Below are 19,943 nucleotides of genomic sequence, written 5' to 3' on the forward strand. Positions count from 1 at the left end.
TTTTTCAGCTTCTCACGGCTCCTATCGATCTCACTCGGCCATTGAATGATTTTCTCTGCTTTTTCCGGAGAAAAAACGACTAGAGACCTGTCTGTTGCGTCCTTTTGATGATGTCGGACAGGGTCCGACATTGGACCGGTAAGGGAAAATTGCAATGTCGGGCCAGGTCGACATAGGACCGCAAAGGGTTAATGCCACCATCATGATTAATGATTTTTTATTTTTTATTTTGTAATTAAAATATTAAATAAATTATAAAACAGTCATTACTCACATGTGTTTTACCACTGCCAGTTTGCCCGTAAGCAAAGCAAGTGGCCATTCCTCTCTCAAATATTGTCTCCACTAAAGGACGGGCTGTAAACCTGAAAACAGAAGAAAATTAAAGCTTTGAGCATTTCTGAGTTTACCCTCACAACTGTCATTTAAGAAATTGCTGCCAAGACCAGATTGTGAACAGCAACCTGTGCAGCTTTTTGAGAATATGCATCATTCAGTCACTGACACAGGTTTGTTAATCAAATTATACAAATTAATTAACTAGGAAACACATTTAAAAAAAATAACACCTGTAAACCATTTCATTTGTGGTTGTATCGTCAAACGCGTAGTCGAAGCGGAAAGTTTGGTTTTCCAAGTATCTTGTTAAATCCACCTTCTGTTTCGGTTCATGAACCATTACAACGTCTTTACTGGGGATAGTGAGTACATCAAGATCCTTCAGGGCATTTTCTGAAAGCATATACCAGTTAACACACACTTATTACCTGCTGGGCAGAACTGGACAACAGTCATTTGTTTTACAGGTCTAGGAATAAGAACAAATCAAATTGGCAGAAAAATAAATTTGATATGCTTTAATACAAGACACAAACTATTTAATTATAGCAGGTGTGTCTTTTTGCAGTTACTTAACACTGAAAAAGGTTATTCATTGTTGCTTAGTTGTATTTCTCATTCAAACAATTTACTTCCAGACTAAACACCTACAGGGCCACAGAGTAAGTCAAAGCAAGCAGCAAGCACTAAATAAATCAATCTAGTTTTTTTTTATATATCTATAGTTTTAAATAATTTCCATATCACTTAACACAACAGAACTTTAGATGACTCAATTATTTTAGGTTATTGTATTAGTTAAATTACGTGGCAATACTGTAATTAAAAAATGAATAAACAAACTTGTTTATGCAGGAACAGATTATTGAATATGAACATCTTGGTTATACAGATGTCCAGTCAGCAGCAGCAGAACAATTACAGTTTTAAAAATATGTTTTACAGTACATTTAATATTAACTAGCCCAAGAAATTAGGATCGGATCCCACTACCACCACCATCATTTAAATCATCTTTCTGGGGAATTAAAAAAAAAAATGTAAGGGATAGGGTGTAACAAGCACTGCCTCCTCTTACCTTTCTTATTAAGTGGACGTTTTCTTACACAAACACATATCCTGTGCTCATCAATCTGCAAGAACAGTCTGGGAGTTAAAAAAAAAAAAAAAAAAAAAACGAACCACAAGTACACCAATTTTTTTTTTTTTTTTTAGATAATATATATATAGGAGACTAAATTGCAAGACAAATCATCTCCTGTGTAAGTAAACTGATGCTGCTACTGACTTCTAAAATTTGCCAAAAAAAAAAATGTAATATAAAAATATCATACTAAAACTTGTACTAAAAAGAAAATCAAATAGTCAGCACTCACATATCCGACCCTATAAAATTTTGACTTCAATGGACAGTTAAAAGAGTGTGACACATCTGATTATTTTTGGCCCGTTCCAACCCTTGCCCGTTTTTTCAGGGAAAACAAAAAATATAAATGTCAAAAACACATAGCTGAAAGGACTGATTTAAAAGAAGTAAGCTTCCATTTAGATGTACTGTAGTTGGTTTTGTTGATACAGTACTATATTTTCAAAAGAAGTAGTATTTTAATTCAGAACGATATGATTCTGAAAATATCACTTGCCAAAAGAGACAACACGTGGACTGTAATGCAGAACATACTGTAGCAGGAGGGGCAGCTGATTTGCAAGACAATGTGGGAATGGACTGGATTGTGGACTGGGAAAGGGGATGGGAGTACTCTGTAAATAAAGTGTGTTTGTAAACTGTGTTATTCGTGTTCAGATCTGTTAACGTGTGTTTTGGTGCTTGTTTGACAGAGCTGAGAGATTGCCTGTGTGTGTGTCACTGAGGGGGTTGGGAGCAGGTCTGACACAACCAGTAAGGGATAGGGAGTGTTGGACCAATGAGTGAGGAATGGGGAGGGACTTGGGGGTGTGTGTGAAGATGAGATTCTGAAAGGGAAGCAGGACCTGACGGCAGGGGAATTGAGAGAGGAGGTTGAGTTTTTCACTAAGTGTTAAAAATAATAATAAATACAGCGGTTTCCTACTGCTTTGAACCGCAACTGTTGTCTGTCTTGTTATATCCTAGAAACCCTGCAGCTCAGTGCTACAATACTTTTAAATCCGGTATGCATTGTAGCAGCATTTAAAATTCCCCATTAATGACCCAACAGCAAAATGAAATCAAAATGTCACCCATGCACAGAACTGTGTTAAACGTAAAAGGCAATGCAATTTAGCAAAAGATTAAAACACCACCAGTTTCCAGAATTAAAACAGTATCCAAAGTCAGTATTCAAAATTGCAGAATATAGTGCTCGATAAGGCCCTAATGTCACAGTTCACTTGCAAATGAAATTTTTTTTTAATGCATCACAGTATCTAAAACTGTTTAATGATTAACTTTTTTACATTACCATAGCTTGTCTCTTTCGCTTTGTTTTTGCTGCATTTTCATCATGGGAAATTGGAGGAAGCGCTGTGTAACTGCACAATCAAGACAGACTGATTTGGCATGTGATAAGTATATTGTAACATTGAAACTGGTGACGGAGTCGGAAATCGCGTGCGATGGGCAAGTGCATTAATTTATATATATATATATATATATATATATATATATATATATATATATATATATATATGGGTTTGATTTTATTCTTCCTACAAGGGCAGTAAAACGCAGCTGACGTGTATCTGGGTAACGGATATCCGAGTGCTGACTGTATACAGATCTTATAATCCATTTACATTTGGCAACTAAACCTGATCTATTTAAAACTATCAATGCTTCTATAACAATTTCATTCTATGAATGTGCAAATTCCTATACTTTTCAGCTTGGGTTGGCAAGTGTAAAGACATCAAGCTTAATATTAGTAGGACTGCAAATTGTAGATATTGCTAGTGGGCTGTTTGCTATCAGCAGTCAAGCTGTCAACAAGTTTCACAGACCACTTCTAGGTACTGATTTCTGCATTCTTTCTTGCAATATTGTTTTGTGGAACAGGTAGGTAGGATAAGAAGGTTGTTAGCTAGCAGTGTGCTTAGTGTTAGAAGTACTTTGAAATACAGGGCACAAAACATTCTGGGCTGAGTTTCCCAGAGTTGTAAATAATGGTTAAAAAGAGTGACTTGAAAAAAGCTAGAAATGTAGCACAGCTCAGATCATGTAATACAATTATAAAAGCAAGGGACATATACAGGTACATGTACATTGGTGATTTTGCTCATCAACTTCCATTCCAATGAAATTAATCATGATTCATGTTACAGGAAAAATATAAATAAATGTATTACCACTCCCCCACCCCCAAAAATGTACTGTACTTATGTATCATTAGCATATATTAGCCTCTTAAGTTAAACAGGTCAACTCACCAGATCAGCAGTTGTTAACGGCCTGTAGTCAAGACTTGCCCGGAAATCTCTGATCATGTACATTATTTCATAGTTGGGATATGTAGTGTCAACATCCTGTCAGAAAGCAAAAAAATAAAAAAATAAAACACACATTGTCCACTAAACAATGACTAACAACGATTTATGATGAAGGAATTAGTTTGGCACTCAAATAACTGCTACAATTTGAGGACTCGTTACAATTGTATCATATACAAATGTCAGCTTAAAAAAAAATGAGCTTTCTTTGCTAAATGAACCAGTTTCCGAAAAAAAAACCATCCTCTGATTTCAACCAAACAGTGAAGAACATTAGTCATATGAAGCCCACATTCTGCTTTATGTTTTAAATTCAACATGTTTACAGATGTCTCCATAATCTGAGCTACCAATTTAAAAAAAAAACACACACACACACACACACAACACCTGTCTGAATTGTCAAGTATGGAAAACTATGTATTTTCCATGCCTAAACTTTGAGTTGGCTGAAATGGCTATAAAATGTTTGCGAAAAAAAAGCCTGGGGACACACTATGGGGAATGAAATATAGATGTGAAAAAGATCCAAGATTGAAACAGTTCGTTTTTCCCAGACAACATCTGTAACGGGACTTTATTTGGAGAATCACAGAATCCAGCTGTCTTTCAAATGTAAATACACCCCAAATTTACCCCAAAAAACAGAGTCTATACAGCACTGGGTCACATGTCATTTTAATATAATACAGATAAGCTGCCCTCACGGGGATGCTTTATTAAGATGTGACACCTGCATGTAGGCAATCTGCCTTCATGCCACTACAGTATCAATGTGAATCTCTGGGTCAAGTTGGGACTTTGTTGATTTGGCATGAAATCTGCAATAAAAATAAACTTCTTGGGGCACTACTGCCTGTATTTTGAAAGAAACTAAAACAAGCAAAAACATTTAAAATGTTAAATAAATACAATTGTCAACATACATTAAAAATAAATTGGCTTTCAAAATCATGAATATTGAATTCTGGAATGGTAACATGATTACAGTCTTGCTTATTTGAAATGCATCTAAATACTGAAAATAAGAACATCAGGCCACTACTGCTTTTCACATGTGTAAAGTTTAGATATCTCAGCAGCATTGTAAATGCATATTACATACAGTAGTTAGTAAGTGTCAATGAACCACCAAGTTTTATGCACTATGGACACAATTAGTAGAACCATTTTGGTCTGATGTTTAAGCACGGATATAATAATAATGTATAATATAATTGCGTAAAAGCTGCCTCTGTACATTTTTTAATTGTATGAACTGTCCTGTGTGGCTACTAGCTTGCTGGTATGAGGGTGACTTTTTCGGAAGAACATAGCTGTCATCACAGAGACGTACAGAGAGCAATTCAGCATAGCCGTGCACCGAGAGGTGGCAAGATCCATGACCAGGAAATTAAACCTCCAATTGTCCAAATCTGGACAATTGCATTTGCCGCTGGGCATCCAGCCAGCTCAGCAACCTCCATTCAATTGGAGCCTGCGGGACGTAGCTCCCTGCGCTGAAGGCACTGGCTTTTACCGCTACAAGCCATGGGACCATTTTGTTCAATTTTAATAGCATATATTCTACAGTTTAACATAAGCTAAACTCTGAAATACCACATGTACCATACAAAATGCAGGAGGTGCTGCATGCATTTATGGATGAACTGAAAAAACAAAAACTTATCTATCAGACGATGGACAAGCAATTATAATAAACAGTAATACAATGTAGAAAAGTATTTCCTACCTTGTTTTCGTTGTGGTATAAAAATGGAAATTAAAATAACGGGAATAATGACAATTTAACCAAATTGAAGTGAGTTACAGTAAATACATTTTAACCTTAAAGAAACTTATTTATAAGTGGTTATCTTACATTTTTCTAAACTAATATGGTGAAAAAATTCAGACTTTGCACCATCCCCCTCCCCCTCATCGCCCAGCCCCACCCCCTCCCAGCCCCAGCCCCAGCCCCTCCCCACCCCCCAACACTTCCTAATTTGGTATGTAGACATCTTTTGTTGCTGTAGCAAAAAGGGTACTGCAGCCAGAATTGCCATGAATCAACATACATTTTGATGGGCATCGAGGCAATTCAGAAGGGCACCCACAGCAATTGCCGCCATTAATTTTGAGCCCTGTATAGTTATTGATGATTACTATACAAATTACTTTATATCAAACACATGTATGTATTGTATTGCTTCAGTAAAATATATACTGAATACGTAGTGTACAATACATTGTAAGAAAAGTGCTATGGCAGAAGTAGTATGAAACATAAAATATAAGCTGTAACACCAATAACTTTAAATTTCGACAACTAAGCACTGCACCTTTAGAAAAAAATTAAACAAGAGTTAAAAGGTGCAGGTGCCTCTACACTGTCCTAGAAACGGGTTTCAGAAAGACAGAAGACAGAAAACAGAGAAACTCGTTTATCTAGTTTGCAAAAAGATGATGTTCACCCAGTCTGAAGTATTTCATTGAGCTATGTTGCATTTTTAAGAAAATTTGTTTTCAACATACGAGGGTGGGACCAGGGGAATAAATGTTATAAAGATACAATCGGGATATCCAGCGTTGTGCAAAAAAAAGTTGCAGCAGCTGATATTCTTTTTTTAAAATCGCAATTTAAAACTTGTATCAACTAGAAATCATTTTTTGAAACGCTATTTTCTTTTTGATTTTGTAAACAAGTTAGCAATAACAAGACACAAGAAATATTATAGATTTTATTTATTCAGCGGATAATCATGATTATTGTGATCATTTATGAAAAGATTCTGGTTGGGGACCTCAAGCAGAAAGAAAGCAACGTTGATGGAAAGGAAGGTAAGTAAGCTGGGCTTAGATAAGTGGGAGATGAAGAGGGGTGATGCTGGGACACCAGAATCACTGTCGAGCCCTCTTAAGGCGTTGTGGGTTAGTCGACGAAACACCAAGGATGGAAGGTGCCCACTTTAAGACCCCAGATAAGTGCCCTACTCAGTTCAGTCCAGACGGTTGTCATGCTGATGCGCTAGGGAGGCCGCACTGTGGTTGATCCCTGGAGCCAGCACTGCAGCCGTTGTGTGTGCTGATGTGCCAGGGAGGCAAAACAGGCTGATCCCTGGAGCCAGCATTACACTTCAGCCATGAACACCAGGCAGAAGGATATCTACATCATCAGATGGAAGGAAACGCAGATGGTTCACATTAGTTTACAGTAAAAGAAGCTGTGTCTTAGTTGGTGCTTATTTTGGCAAGAGCGGAGTCCAATATCAGCATGAAATTTTAACACCTACTGTCATGTAATGGAAATCATGCCGATAACAGAAAATTGCATGGATTGTCCAACACTGCTGTATATGTAAGAGTATCGCAAGCAACATCAATTACGTGTACATAAACAATGTGTATTTAATTAAATTATAAAAACAGCATTACTGTTATTTATACCGTATTTTTAAACTACATGTAAATGTTTTATTCAATTTATATGGCTTACCTGTAAAAATAATAGGATTTTCAATTAAATATAAACTAGTAGCTATGGTGACATCACCAGTAAATTATGCAACTTAGTACTAATCGAAGGTTCGAACCTTCGTTCAGTAATGTGTTCCGAACATTCGAAGGTCAAAATGTACCATAAGTTACAGCCCTAAAGTTATGCATACCGTTACAGGTTCCTGATGTGATTATTAGCTTGTTTCAATTTAAAAAAGAAAGCTCATAGTGAACTGGACAGGATTTATTGATTGACACTTGACAGCAGCCAATAACCACTCAGGCTCACTCACTAATTGGTAGATATGGCCATCCGGGGCGGGTATATCCTAGAGATCAACTGGTACCGTTAAGCGAGTGAAAAATGTGTAAAATGAGTGTCCAAAATAAATCAAAATATTCTACAATAATTACTGCAGCAGATACTGTAAAATAATTTAGAAGCCAGATTCTACATGGTGATGGTGGCAAACTACTTTGTACCACCTGCAATGTTTAGTTGGATCACATTCATCAAGCAACAATCTAGTGCCATTTAGACTCAGACTAGAGCCATCAAAGACAAAGACACTGCAGACAGAGGGAATGAATAAAGAAACAGCTGCGGCATGCTCCATGCTCACATTCAATCACTGACTTAAGTAAGTAACTTTGTTAGTCACCTGCTTTGTTAACTTCAGGGCTTTAAATGTTTGTATGTTGCTGTCTTTAAATACATGTTCATGCTTTGTTACACAACTGTGAAATTTAAGATTTAAATAGCTGAAACTGAAATTAAAGATTTTTTTTAATGTTCTGACCGTGAAACTTACAAAAATGGATGTGAATTTTTCATCAAATATATGAAGTGTGCGCATCAAACTGAAAACATATGAAGCCTGCACTTCAAAGGGTTTAAGATATATGAGCTGCTCTTCTCATAGGAATGCTTAATGATGGTGAATTGCAAGTTTACAAATATTTATCTATTTTGTTTCTTTTTTGGTGTGTGGAAGTTTAACATTTCATAGAATTGGGAAGAAGAATATGTAAAATAAAAATACCATTAAAACAGTTTTATCTTTGACTTTTTATTCCTCCTGTCTCATCTATATTATTATCCATTGCTCCTTTTTATTTCTACACCCTTTATCAAATTCCCTCTTCCTAATTTTCGCTTGTCACTTTTATATCTATTTTAAAATCACCTTTTTTCCCCTTTTCTCTTTCGTTGCGATTGTTCCTTTTGCCTCTGGCCACTTTGGTCCCACCCCTCTTTGCTGAATACAAGTAAAGAAATGACAGGTAGTACAGTAGAAATAAATACAGTAAAAGAAGGGGGCGACATTGGCAAAGCATGATTGTTGTGCGCTTTTGGGGAGGTCAAACTTTATGAATAACTAGAATGGCAGGCGTTGTTAAAGATGAACCAAGCAGAAAAAAAAGTCAAAGATTGAAGATGATCAGTGAAATTCAGAAGCAAATTGAACTACAACCTTCCAGTATAGAAGGTTGTCCAGTTTCTATTAAATCTATCCTTGAAAGCAGGTAGGATTCCAGGCTGGCAATGTGTTTAAGTCATATGCAGTTGAAATGATAAGCAGAACACATTTAATCTTGTACATTGTTTTGGTATGCATTACAGAATACCAAATTTGTTTATGCACCTGTTTTACTAAATACAAGGGGTAAGAACTAATGTTCTTTAAATCAAAGTTTCCTTAGCACACTTGTAGATCTTTGGGAAAATGTGTACTTGAGACCTAATGCAAGAAGCATACATTTTCAGCACAGTGCCTTGACGCTATCACAATACTGACAGTCACAAGCTATTATCAAGCATTACAACAGAAGAGCTGAAGATGAAAATAGCAAGCAGATTAAATGTGCAGGTCAGTGATGCAGTGCCAGCGCCACAGCTTTGTGTGAAAAGAATAAGCACTGGATAGAATCTCATACCAGAGAGGTATCAAATGTTTAACTGTAAATAGATTCAGACAAGATACTTGTATGTAGTTAAACATCAATACTTTAAAACAAGGGTCAAGGGCTTCGCTTTTATAAAGACTAATGATTAGTAGGTGTTAATCACAATGGATATGAAAATGAATGCACTGCCCATATATTGCTCCTAGTACAATAGGTTTTGACGTCAACCACCAGATTATTTGGAAATAGCCATCAATTAATTGATAAAATGTTAACAGGGAGATTAAGGATTAGACAAACAATCAAGGTCAAATAATTAGATGCAAGGAGTGCTGGACACCAGTGAAAAAAAAGCTTATTTCAGTTTCCTCATCCATATAACTAGCAGCCATTTTCTAACTGTTGTAAATTCTCTTCATCGGATGATTTTCTTTTTGAAATGGCATGCATAAGAACCTGCAAACAGAACATAATTGCACCAAAATAGTTCTAACATTTATCATTCAATTTCCAAATACCCTGCAAGCTCTAGTAATGCTTAGGTTTCTTGTTTTTCCTGCAAGTAATAAAGAAAAAAATGTTTTAAAAAAAGACCCAATTTGACAGTATCCAGATATCTCCTTCTACAAAAAGTGCATTGTCTGCTTTGATGAGCGTTTACCCAGAATAAAGGTAAAACAGTGTCTCATTAAAGTAACATAACTAAAGCTCGAAAACATCTTGTGTGTTTTACAGCACCGCAAGACACCATGGCAGTTCAACAGGAAATCTTGTGATTGTTTCTTAACCTCTACTGTATGGTACAAGTCCTTCATTAGAAATCTAGCATTAGCATCTGACCTTTCCTATGCCTCAAAAGAAAACTTGCATGTACATACCTCCTCCATCCTCCAATGGAAATCATGTAATTCACTCACTCAAAATACAACTCCAGTTACTATACTGTCTCCCATGCGTAATGCTTTCACGAAAATACATACCTGTGCTCTCTTCTCTCTCAGCTCTTGCTGCTGTAACCTTCGCCGCTCTCTTTTTTCTTGTAGTTTTTCAACTTCCTTTACGCAGTTTGATTTTCTACGAGCTAGGAAAAATAAACCAGACAACTTATTTGTATTAATTTTTTTTAAACATTTGCAACTTTCCATTTTACTTTCATTAAAACTTGAACTCTTGCAATGTGAATGACAGAGCGTACAGAAACAACCCCCACCCCCCCCACCCCCCCCACCCCCCACTGGTTTTTTGCTTGCCGAGCTGGCGATATATCTGTAACACTACCATTCTGCTGCTGCTGTAGCTGCTGCTGCTGTGTCAGAGGCGGCGCCGGTGCTGCTGGGGATTGCTCAGGAAGTTGACTGGGCCTTGCTCTAGCAGACCCAACTACAAAACAAAATGATGTGTTGTTAATGTAAAGAAATAATCAAATAAATACATAGGCAAGATAGTTTACCAAAGTGTCTTCAATTTAAATCCTAAATTCTCTTTTAGCACTTTCACATCATGATGGCTGTACTGCAAGAGCCTGGTCACCAAAACACCCATTAACGCTTTTCTAAAACCTCAGACAGTAGAGCTTTCCCTTGCAGCTTACACTGCATTAGAGTTATGTACTAACCTGTCCGTCGGCAGGTAATCATTTCAGTCTAAGTTGTAAGATTTATTTGAAGAGGCGCATGTTAAGGTCACTTATTCAAATTACATTAAAATGTGCCTTTTAAATAAGTTAATTATTTGATGGTTTATTTTTTTGGATTAATCCAAACTTGTATTTTTTTTTCTGGCAAGTCCCAGTTAACCTAGAGTTATAAGAATACATCTGTGTATCCAGTATGAAGCCTTAAAGCATTCTTAATGATCCGGAAACCAAAAAGTCACATAACCACAACACATCAGCAATCTTAAGTGAATGGTGCCGTTAGATTTTTGCCTTATATTAGCAGTTGAAGTAGTGGTGGCAGAATTACAATTAAGCTCCCCTCAAACGAATATTTAATAACAATTTACTTTCAAAATACAGTGTTTCGAGATCCAACAGTAAAGATGAATCTTACCTCTGTTGTCTCTGGAAGGCGTTTCATTTTTAATGGGAACTACTGTGCGTCGGTTCTACAAAGGTTGAAAATGTATAAATAATTAGGAATACTGCCTCAGAATAGCAGCTTATAGAAACATTGGATTTTTAAGTAACTTTAAACTTAATCTCTTTCGGGTCTATTTGACCCAACCAAGGTTCCAATTTTATAATAATTTGTTCATTATGACAAAATCATAAGCATTTATATTTTATTGTTGAAGCACTTAATTTAGAAAAAAAAAAAGATTTAAAAAATAAACTTAAGATAATTTTTTGTTTTAGTTCTGTAAAATAAGCAATTCTGAATAAAAACTGATTCTAGCTCAAATGTTCCAATACCACCAGCAATGGGACATTTTCACACTCAGCATCAGGATACAAACCTTTGCTATCTTGTTAACTTTGGCAGAAGTTGGCGTTGGCGGTGGTGGTGGGGTTTCAGGGCTTACCGCAATTTCTTCATCAGGTGCAATGTCTGGATTTAGTGCAAATATACTTTCCAAATCAATCTGTTATAAAATGGAAACATTAGCCATGTATTTTAACATTTCTTTTTTGCACCATTAATGATTCTTAATAACCACATTATCCTCCAAGAAATATTACACAAATTATACAGTACAATAGATACAACTTCCAGGCATTTTAGGCAATTCTTACAACAGCATGTACATTGGAATTAACTGTATAATTTAGCTGAATTTAAATAACTCGCATTAAGAATTACTAGAAGCTAGCATTAATAATATAACTTGTTCCTGTGACTATTATTCCTGGATCACTCCGCTCTGGAAAACCTTTAATATGTGTCTTTTTAGAAGCAAGTTACCTATGTAATGGAGGCCTGAAATTTCCCTTGAGATAATCCAACTCAATTGTGTGAAATACTGCTACAACTGGTCCATATTAGAAGACTTTGTCCAACTGGGTGGAGATCAGTTGAAATGAAGTCTGTTTACTGTCACAGTCTTGTCTTATGAATGTCACCACAATAGTTCTTCCTTTACTTATACAATGTTTGTCACAATTTGAATTGTTCTACCACACACAAGTTATTTTAGGTGTATCCATACTTATTCACTAAGGTTAAACAATGGAATTTCCAATGCAGCATCCCATTTTGTTTTGAGGACACTTAAAAGGGGTCATGTTTGGGGTACCAAAAATAATGTGAATTTGACAGCATTTCACTAGGATCAATAAAATATAAATATGCTATTTAAATTAAAAAAGGCACATCTTGTTCCTAAGGCTTTCCATATTTCAAAGGTTAATGAAGTTCGACTAAGCCAAGTTACTCCATCTAAAGTAATCCTTCTGTCCATTTTGAATTATTCAATAAATAAAAACCAGATTCTGATTTTACCTCTTTGCCTTTGGTATCTCCATTCTCAATCCACTCAACAGTAACACTGTCATTGTCTTCATTCAAAGATGTAACCATAGCCTGATGTATTCGTCCTAGAAGAGAAACAAGTTATGAGATTTAAATACATTTGACAAACTACTACACTTACAATTCACTAATACCACATTTGGCTTACTTTGTCAGGTGTTACTTTAGGTACTGTGGCAAAGTGAGGTAGGCATTGCCACTTTCAGGACACTGCCTGTATATTTATTTACACACACAAAATAAATCAAAACAAAACAAAAAAGTCCAACTCCTCCCAGGAATAGTAACTAAACTTTACAAGTTGAACTATCCCCAGAAAGCTACGCCGTTTACTGGTTCAACAAAACACACATACTTTACAAGCATTAACACATTACCTTCTCTTAAGGTTCCAACACAGGTCTCTCCCAAGGCCTTAGCCTTCACACAGACAGCTAACAGACATTGACCAGCAGGTGTTTCTAATTAAATTAGAGCCAGGTGATAATGATCCTGGCTCAATAAGCAATGAAGCAATTAAACAATTACCTTGTGGCAGTGCAAAGCAGCCACAAAATACAATCCGTGTGCAGGGCCTCTGCCCTGTCACAGTACTTAAAACAATACCTGAACTTTGTATTATTTTAATTTGTAAATGCAAGGTTGGAGTAACTTGCAATGTTTACCCTCTGGCAGCTTGAGCAACTTACCACATTGTGTTGCTTAGAAATAAATATTGCTATAGACAAACAAATGGGAGCGTCTAAAATATATACTATTTTTGCATTTATTTATTTTTATATTACAGTAACATGCTCCAAAATGTAGGGCTACTGATTTTCCACGATCGCGGAATTAGGCATTTTGGGAATGGAATTCTGCAGTGTTGTCTGTTTTGGTTTTTTTTTGCACTACACCCAGCCAAGTTGAGTTAATTCGTCATGTGACTTCACCTCACATGTCTCTGCTGAAACTCAACATGGCAGCTGCACCAACGGAGAAAAAAAATGCAATGTTTCAGCAAAAGACAGAGTTATACATTTTCTGATCTATATGAGGATGATAGGATACTATTCTGCAAATGTTGCTGTCATTCGATTGATCATGGGGCAGCAGTGTGGAGTAGTGGTTAGGGCTCTGTAATCTTGACCGGAGGGTCGTTGGTTCAATCCCAGGTGGGGGACACTGCTGCTGTAGCCTTGTGCAAGGTACTTTACCTAGATTGCTCCAGTAAAAAATCAACTGTATAAATGGGTAATTGTATGCAGAAATAATGTGATATCTTGTAACAATTGTAAGTCGACCTGGATGAGGGCGTCTGCTAAAAAATAAATAATAATAATAATAATAATAATAATAATAATAATAATAAATAAAGAAATGAGTCAATACTATTAAGATCACATTGCCAGTCGTAAACACGTAGAGAACAAGAAAGCAAAAAAATAAAATTAAAAAAATGCAACAAATGCAAAGCACTGTGTTCTTCTATGCTGAAAAACTTAGACCTATGGTACTCAAGGCGGGGCTTTCCCGAAGTAAGTAAGCTAAATTAATTGTGTATTTAATTATTGTTTAGTTGATTTCTTTCCACTCTACCTGCATTTATAATTTGCCATGTTAAACCATGACCGTTTCTTTATTAAATTATAATTATCTGATGATAAAGAAACAAGCTCAGCTATTTTTCTAGCTATACATTCCTTAAAGGAAACTGATCGCTTTACTAGATGTAGTCACTACACTACGCACCTCTTCTTAAATTTAGCCAATTAATTATGCATTTACATTAAAAAGGGGCGCTATTTAATTTACAATCAGGTGGTACACAGCAGAGAACCTGTGTAGTAACGAGTCAATGCCTTTTTTTTTTTTTTTAATCAAGTGTTTCATATTTTATCCTGGTTATTGTAATGCCAGTAAAACACTAAACTTCATTTGTGGAGTGCTGTAAACAGGATTACTCTCACATGACATTGCTGGACTGTTACTAAACTGTTTCATATTTTTGTACAGTTTGTGCCGCTTTATCGGGACGCATTGGCGGAAGGAAAAACATCCCGAACAAGCAGTTGTCCCAACTAAACAACATGCACTTCAGACAACCTTAATCACACTTTTGATTCTTAATGAAAAGAAAAAGAATGAAATAACATCACATTAGGATTAAGTGTTAAATACATCTTTTAAAATAAGTCACTTTTTTTTTTATTCCTAAACAAATTAAATCACACCTGCGATGTTGACACACCAACTTTCTTTGCAACAACAGCCTGAGAAACCACAAGAGACTCCTCCTTTGTCAAGAGTTCAACATGGTTTATGCAAGTCAAAGCGTAATCACGTTACTGCACTGTGCTACGTGACCTGTCTTGCTCTGAAAAGCAATGTCCATTCATCATTTGAAAATACTGTATCCAAATTAAAAGAAATTATGTCCCAATTAAAACAACAAATAGCATTGGGAAGAACCATCTCCCAGAGTTGCATCCCATTTAAGCAGCAATCAATTATCAGTATTCCAGTTAGGGGGCACCAACTGTACTGTTATTGTAATGCCAGCAATAAGCTAAAAAGGTCTTTTCAAAAACACCTTAATTTGAAGACTGAACTAGTGTCAGTGGAAGACTGCAAATATGATTCTCTCACACGAGTTCTGGACATTTGTTTTTTGAACTGTTGTAATATAATTAATTTGTCCTGCTTATTTTAATGACAACAATGAGCCAAGTGTTGTTTATAAACAGTGTTTAAAACATGTTTTAAGTGTCTTCAGGTGCTTTACTTATTATTACAGCAGTAAGAGTCTGATTGAAAATCTTGGCTTTAATAAAAATACATTTAAAAAAAGGCTTATTTTAACTATCAACATTATAATTATATTCAACTGCCACATTTAAATTATTAAGAAATTGATAGAAAGTGGGAAAAAACGGAATTGGTTAATTTTGAAAAACGTAATTTGCTAGTCCCCAGAATGGAAAATAAGTATCCCTGCAAATGCTGTTACCAAATGCAAAGGCTGGTGAATGGCATGATTTAAGGTAAAAAAAAAAAAAAAACATCCATTTCATATGGAATGGCCCACAAGATCTTTCCAAAGTTTTTCATACAATATATTAGTAGGGATAAGTTTGAGTACTCAAAACAAAAATCATTGAAAACTGTCACTTATATGAAAATAAGTTAAATACATTTCATATCTATGCATGCATACCGCCTTCACGTGAGAACAATTATAAAAAGGAAGGGATTTGGCAATTGCCTCCAAGTAGTTTTTTTTTAATTAGTCCAACAGAAAGATTGACACTGGGGCGGGAGTTATGCTCGGTCTATCTGGCCCTTCCGTGGCGCACTCTGTGGTGATGCTGTAGTAGACGTGGTATGGTATCCAGTCCATGTGGTAATAGAATTAAGTAGCGTTTTTAAACGCACAGTGATGTTAAACGCAATTTTGGAGCAACAATCAGCTTGACCTACAGCAGGTATGCATGTAGTGGTAAGTAAATCAATGTATTTATATTATTATTTTGATCCTTATTATCATTATTATTATTATTATTATTACTGTTTTAGGCAGGGATTTCCACACTGTGTTTCACAGATAGTGATGGTTAGGTGGTACAGTATTAACAAGATGCAAGATGAATAAAATACAGATTTCATAAACTCGTGTCTAGTTTATAGACATTACATTCCAAAGTAGACTACTGTAATCTCTTTGGAATTATTATTTTAGTAACACTCCTGTAGTATGCTAGACTTGCTTTAGGATTGTTGCGAATGTTGTGTTTTATTTTTTCTCCTGATGCTACCAAGGCTCAATTACCTCTCGCATTCAATTGTTGTGCACAAGCTTTTACTTAACAGCAATGATATTAAAATAAATCACGTCGGGGGGAGAGGAATGGAGCGAAATGTATGTGGGCAGTACAATCATCTATATTTATTCTAACGATTATATTTTGTGTGCCCAATTAATCAATTGTTATTTTGAGGCTTAACTGACAGCCCTAATGGACATTGTGTTCCAACAGATTTCTTGTCACTGGACTTCGCATTAACCAATCTTCCCAATACTAGGCATGTTCCCCCCCAACCCCACTTGAAATTGTGTATGGTCAAGTACAGAACAATCAACTGTACAAGGCGGCAAACATTATATTCATGACTTAATACATTACTTGTGTGTTAGATTGGCATTTAAAAATAGGACTTGAGCCAATGTTTGGGAGGTTTAGGCTATGCTGTGTAAAGGAGAGTATTATCTGGCGCTGGTATAGAGTACTTGGAAATTGTAATGCTTGCTTACTCGAGCAATATATCTCTCAAAAATCCCACCGCTAGTACAGCTGATTATTCAAGTGTAGACAAGGTGATGCCAATTGCAAGAGCATGTACCATGTATAGTTTGCGGAAAACCCATGACACAATTTACCTCCAAAGTGGTATTTCAGTTCTGTACTTGCCAACCAAATGACCAACAATATCAGTTATTATGACATCACAATAATAAGCTGTGGTAACTGAAGAGGTCTAGACCCAGTTGGCTTTGTAGTGGGAAGCTGCATTCCTTGCCATGGTAACAGTCATTAAGAAACAATGACACCTACTCAATTGCAAACACAAACTAAACATTCAATTTAAAAGGCCTTTAAGGTGTCTTAACTTTTATGAAGTAGGACTCAGGAATCAACTTTCCCAAATATTAACTTCTGATACTACACAGTCACAGACAGCTGGCAATCTGTTCTATAATACATTTTATTTTTTATTTCTTAGCAGACGCCCTTATCCATGGCAACTTAAAATTGTTACAAGATATCACATTATTTTTACATACAATTACTCCATAGGCATATTACTGTTATTACTATTACTTATCAATCAATTGTAAATGACGAAACACTAAATGTACTATAAAAGCTTGTACATGACTATGCAAAACACATTTTTACACGGCCACTGTGAATGCTACACTGCGAGACCTACCTCCTACAAAAACAAAACGAGTAGGGTAGGAAAATAGAAAAGTAGTCCTGGAGATAAAATAGAATACAGTACAAAAGGCGTCTGCTAAATATGCCAGTACATCCCCCAAAATACCTTGGGGTTGGAATTAGAATCATCCTCTCGTACTAATATAATGAGGAACACACGCCTGTGAAAGCAGGCAGGTACAAAAGTTGGTCTGAAATGTGTGCGAGTCGTCTGTCTGTCTGTCTGTCTGTGTTCAAACTTGGAAAAATACTTAACATAAGAAAATAAGAAAGTTTACAAACGAGAGGAGGCTATTCAGCCCATCTTGCTTGTTTGGTTGTTAGTAGCTTATTTATCCCAGAATCCCATCAAGCAGCTTCTTGAAGGATCCCTGGGTGTCAGCTTCAACAACATTACTGGGGAGTTGGTTCCAGACCCTCACAATTCTCTGTGTAAAAAAGTGCCTCCTATTTTCTGTTCTGAATGCCCCTTTATCTAATTTCCATTTATGCCCCCTGGTCCTTTTTTCTTTTTTCAAGTCAAAGAAGTCCCCCGGGTTGACATTGTCTATACCTTTTAGGATTTTGAATGTTTGAATCAGATCGCCGCGTAGTCTTCTTTGTTCAAGACTGAATAGATTCAATTCTTTTAGCCTGTCTGCATACGACATGCCTTTTAAACCTGGGATAATTCTGGTTGCTCTTCTTTGCACTCTTTCTAGAGCAGCAATATCCTTTTTGTAACGAGGTGACCAGAACTGAACACAATATTCTAGGTGAGGTCTTACTAATGCATTGTAGAGTTTTAACATTACTTCCCTTGATTTAAATTCAACACTTCTCACAATATATCCGAGCATCTTGTTGGCCTTTTTTATAACTTCCCCACATTGTCTAGATGAAGACATTTCTGAGTCAACATAAACTCCTAGGTCTTTTTCATAGTTCCCTTCTTCAATTTCAGTATCTCCCATATGATATTTATAATGCACATTTTTATTGCCCGCATGCAATACTTTCCACTTTTCTCTATTAAATTTCATTTGCCATGTGTCTGCCCAGTTCTGAATGCTGTCTAGATCATTTTGAATAACCTTTGCTGCTTCAACAGTGTTTGCCACTCCTCCTATTTTTGTGTGGTCTGCAAATTTAACGAGTTTGCTTACTATACCAGAATCTAAATCATTAATGTAGATTAGGAATAGCAGAGGACCTAATACTGATCCCTGTGGTACACCACTGGTTACCTCACTCCATTTTGAGGTTTCTCCTCTAATCAGTACTTTCTGTTTTCTACCTGTTAATCACTCCCTAATCCATGTGCATGCATTTCCTTGAATCCCTACTGCGTTCAGTTTGAGAATTAATCTTTTATGCGGGACTTTGTCAAAAGCTTTCTGGAAATCTAAATAGACCATGTCGTATGCTTTGCAGTTATCCGTTTGCAATGTTGCATCCTCAAAAAAGTCAAGTAGGTTAGTTAGACACGATCTCCCTTTCCTAAAACGATGCTGACCATCTCCCAGGATACTGTTACCATATAGGTAATTTTCCATTTTAGATCTTATTATAGTTTCCATAAGTTTACATATAATAGAAGTCAGGCTTATTGGTCTGTAGTTACCTGGTTCAGTTTTGTCTCCCTTTTTGTGGATCGGTATTACGTTTGCTATTTTCCAGTCTGTCGGTACAACCCCAGTGTCAAGAGACTGTTGCATGATCTTGGTTAGCGGTTTGTAAATAACTTCTTTCATTTCTTTGAGTACTATTGGGAGGATCTCATCTGGCCCAGGGGATTTGTTTATTTTAAGAGCTCCTAGTCCCTTTAACACTTCTGCCTCTGTTATGCTAAAGTTATTTAAAATTGGATAGGAACAGGTCGACATGTGGGGCATGTTGTCCGTGTCCTCCTTTGTAAAAACCTGTGAAAAGTAATCATTTAATATATTTGCTATTTTTTTTTCTTCATCTATGATTTTGCCATTTGTGTCTCTTAGACATGTAACCTGCTCTTTGAATGTTCTCTTGCTGTTATAATATTGGAAAAACATTTTGGAATTGGTTTTAGCCCCCTTAGCAATATTGATTTCTGTCTCTCTCTCGGCCTTTCTAACTTCCTTTTTGACTTGTGTTTGCAGTTCCAAGTACTCTTTCTGTGTGTTTTGTTTTTGGTCCCTTTTAAATGCTCTGTAATGTGCCTTTTTTCGCTGAATATTTTTTTTAATTGATCTATTAAACCATTTTGGCCATTTTGTTTTAGATTTAGATTTGTCTACTTTTGGGATGTAATTGTTTTGTGCCTCTAGTACTACATTTTTAAAAAACA

At 36.1% G+C, this 19,943-nt stretch overlaps 1 protein-coding gene across 4 annotated transcripts in view; it reads right to left on the bottom strand.

Annotated features, from left to right (window-relative positions):
* The window catches only part of LOC117403723 (kinesin-like protein KIF2A), a 42,812-nt gene that overhangs the window by 12,346 nt on the left and 10,523 nt on the right, over positions 1 to 19,943 (bottom strand). For 2 of the 4 annotated variants that reach the window (XM_034904694.2, XM_034904680.2), the window contains exons 2-11: positions 12,630 to 12,724; positions 11,647 to 11,772; positions 11,241 to 11,295; positions 10,468 to 10,569; positions 10,170 to 10,270; positions 8,469 to 8,540; positions 3,745 to 3,840; positions 1,418 to 1,472; positions 570 to 732; positions 275 to 365 (exon numbers count right to left, since the gene is read on the bottom strand). In XM_034904694.2, the coding sequence (XP_034760585.2) occupies positions 275 to 365; positions 570 to 732; positions 1,418 to 1,472; positions 3,745 to 3,840; positions 8,469 to 8,540; positions 10,170 to 10,270; positions 10,468 to 10,569; positions 11,241 to 11,295; positions 11,647 to 11,772; positions 12,630 to 12,724 (956 nt within the window). The remainder of the gene's footprint in view (positions 1 to 274; positions 366 to 569; positions 733 to 1,417; positions 1,473 to 3,744; positions 3,841 to 8,468; positions 8,541 to 10,169; positions 10,271 to 10,467; positions 10,570 to 11,240; positions 11,296 to 11,646; positions 11,773 to 12,629; positions 12,725 to 19,943) is intronic. The other 2 variants (XM_034904699.2, XM_034904685.2) reach the window with 1 other exon arrangement.

This window comes from Acipenser ruthenus, chromosome 2, assembly GCF_902713425.1.
Source record: "Acipenser ruthenus chromosome 2, fAciRut3.2 maternal haplotype, whole genome shotgun sequence".
In the NCBI taxonomy this organism is placed as follows: Eukaryota; Metazoa; Chordata; class Actinopteri; order Acipenseriformes; family Acipenseridae; genus Acipenser; species Acipenser ruthenus.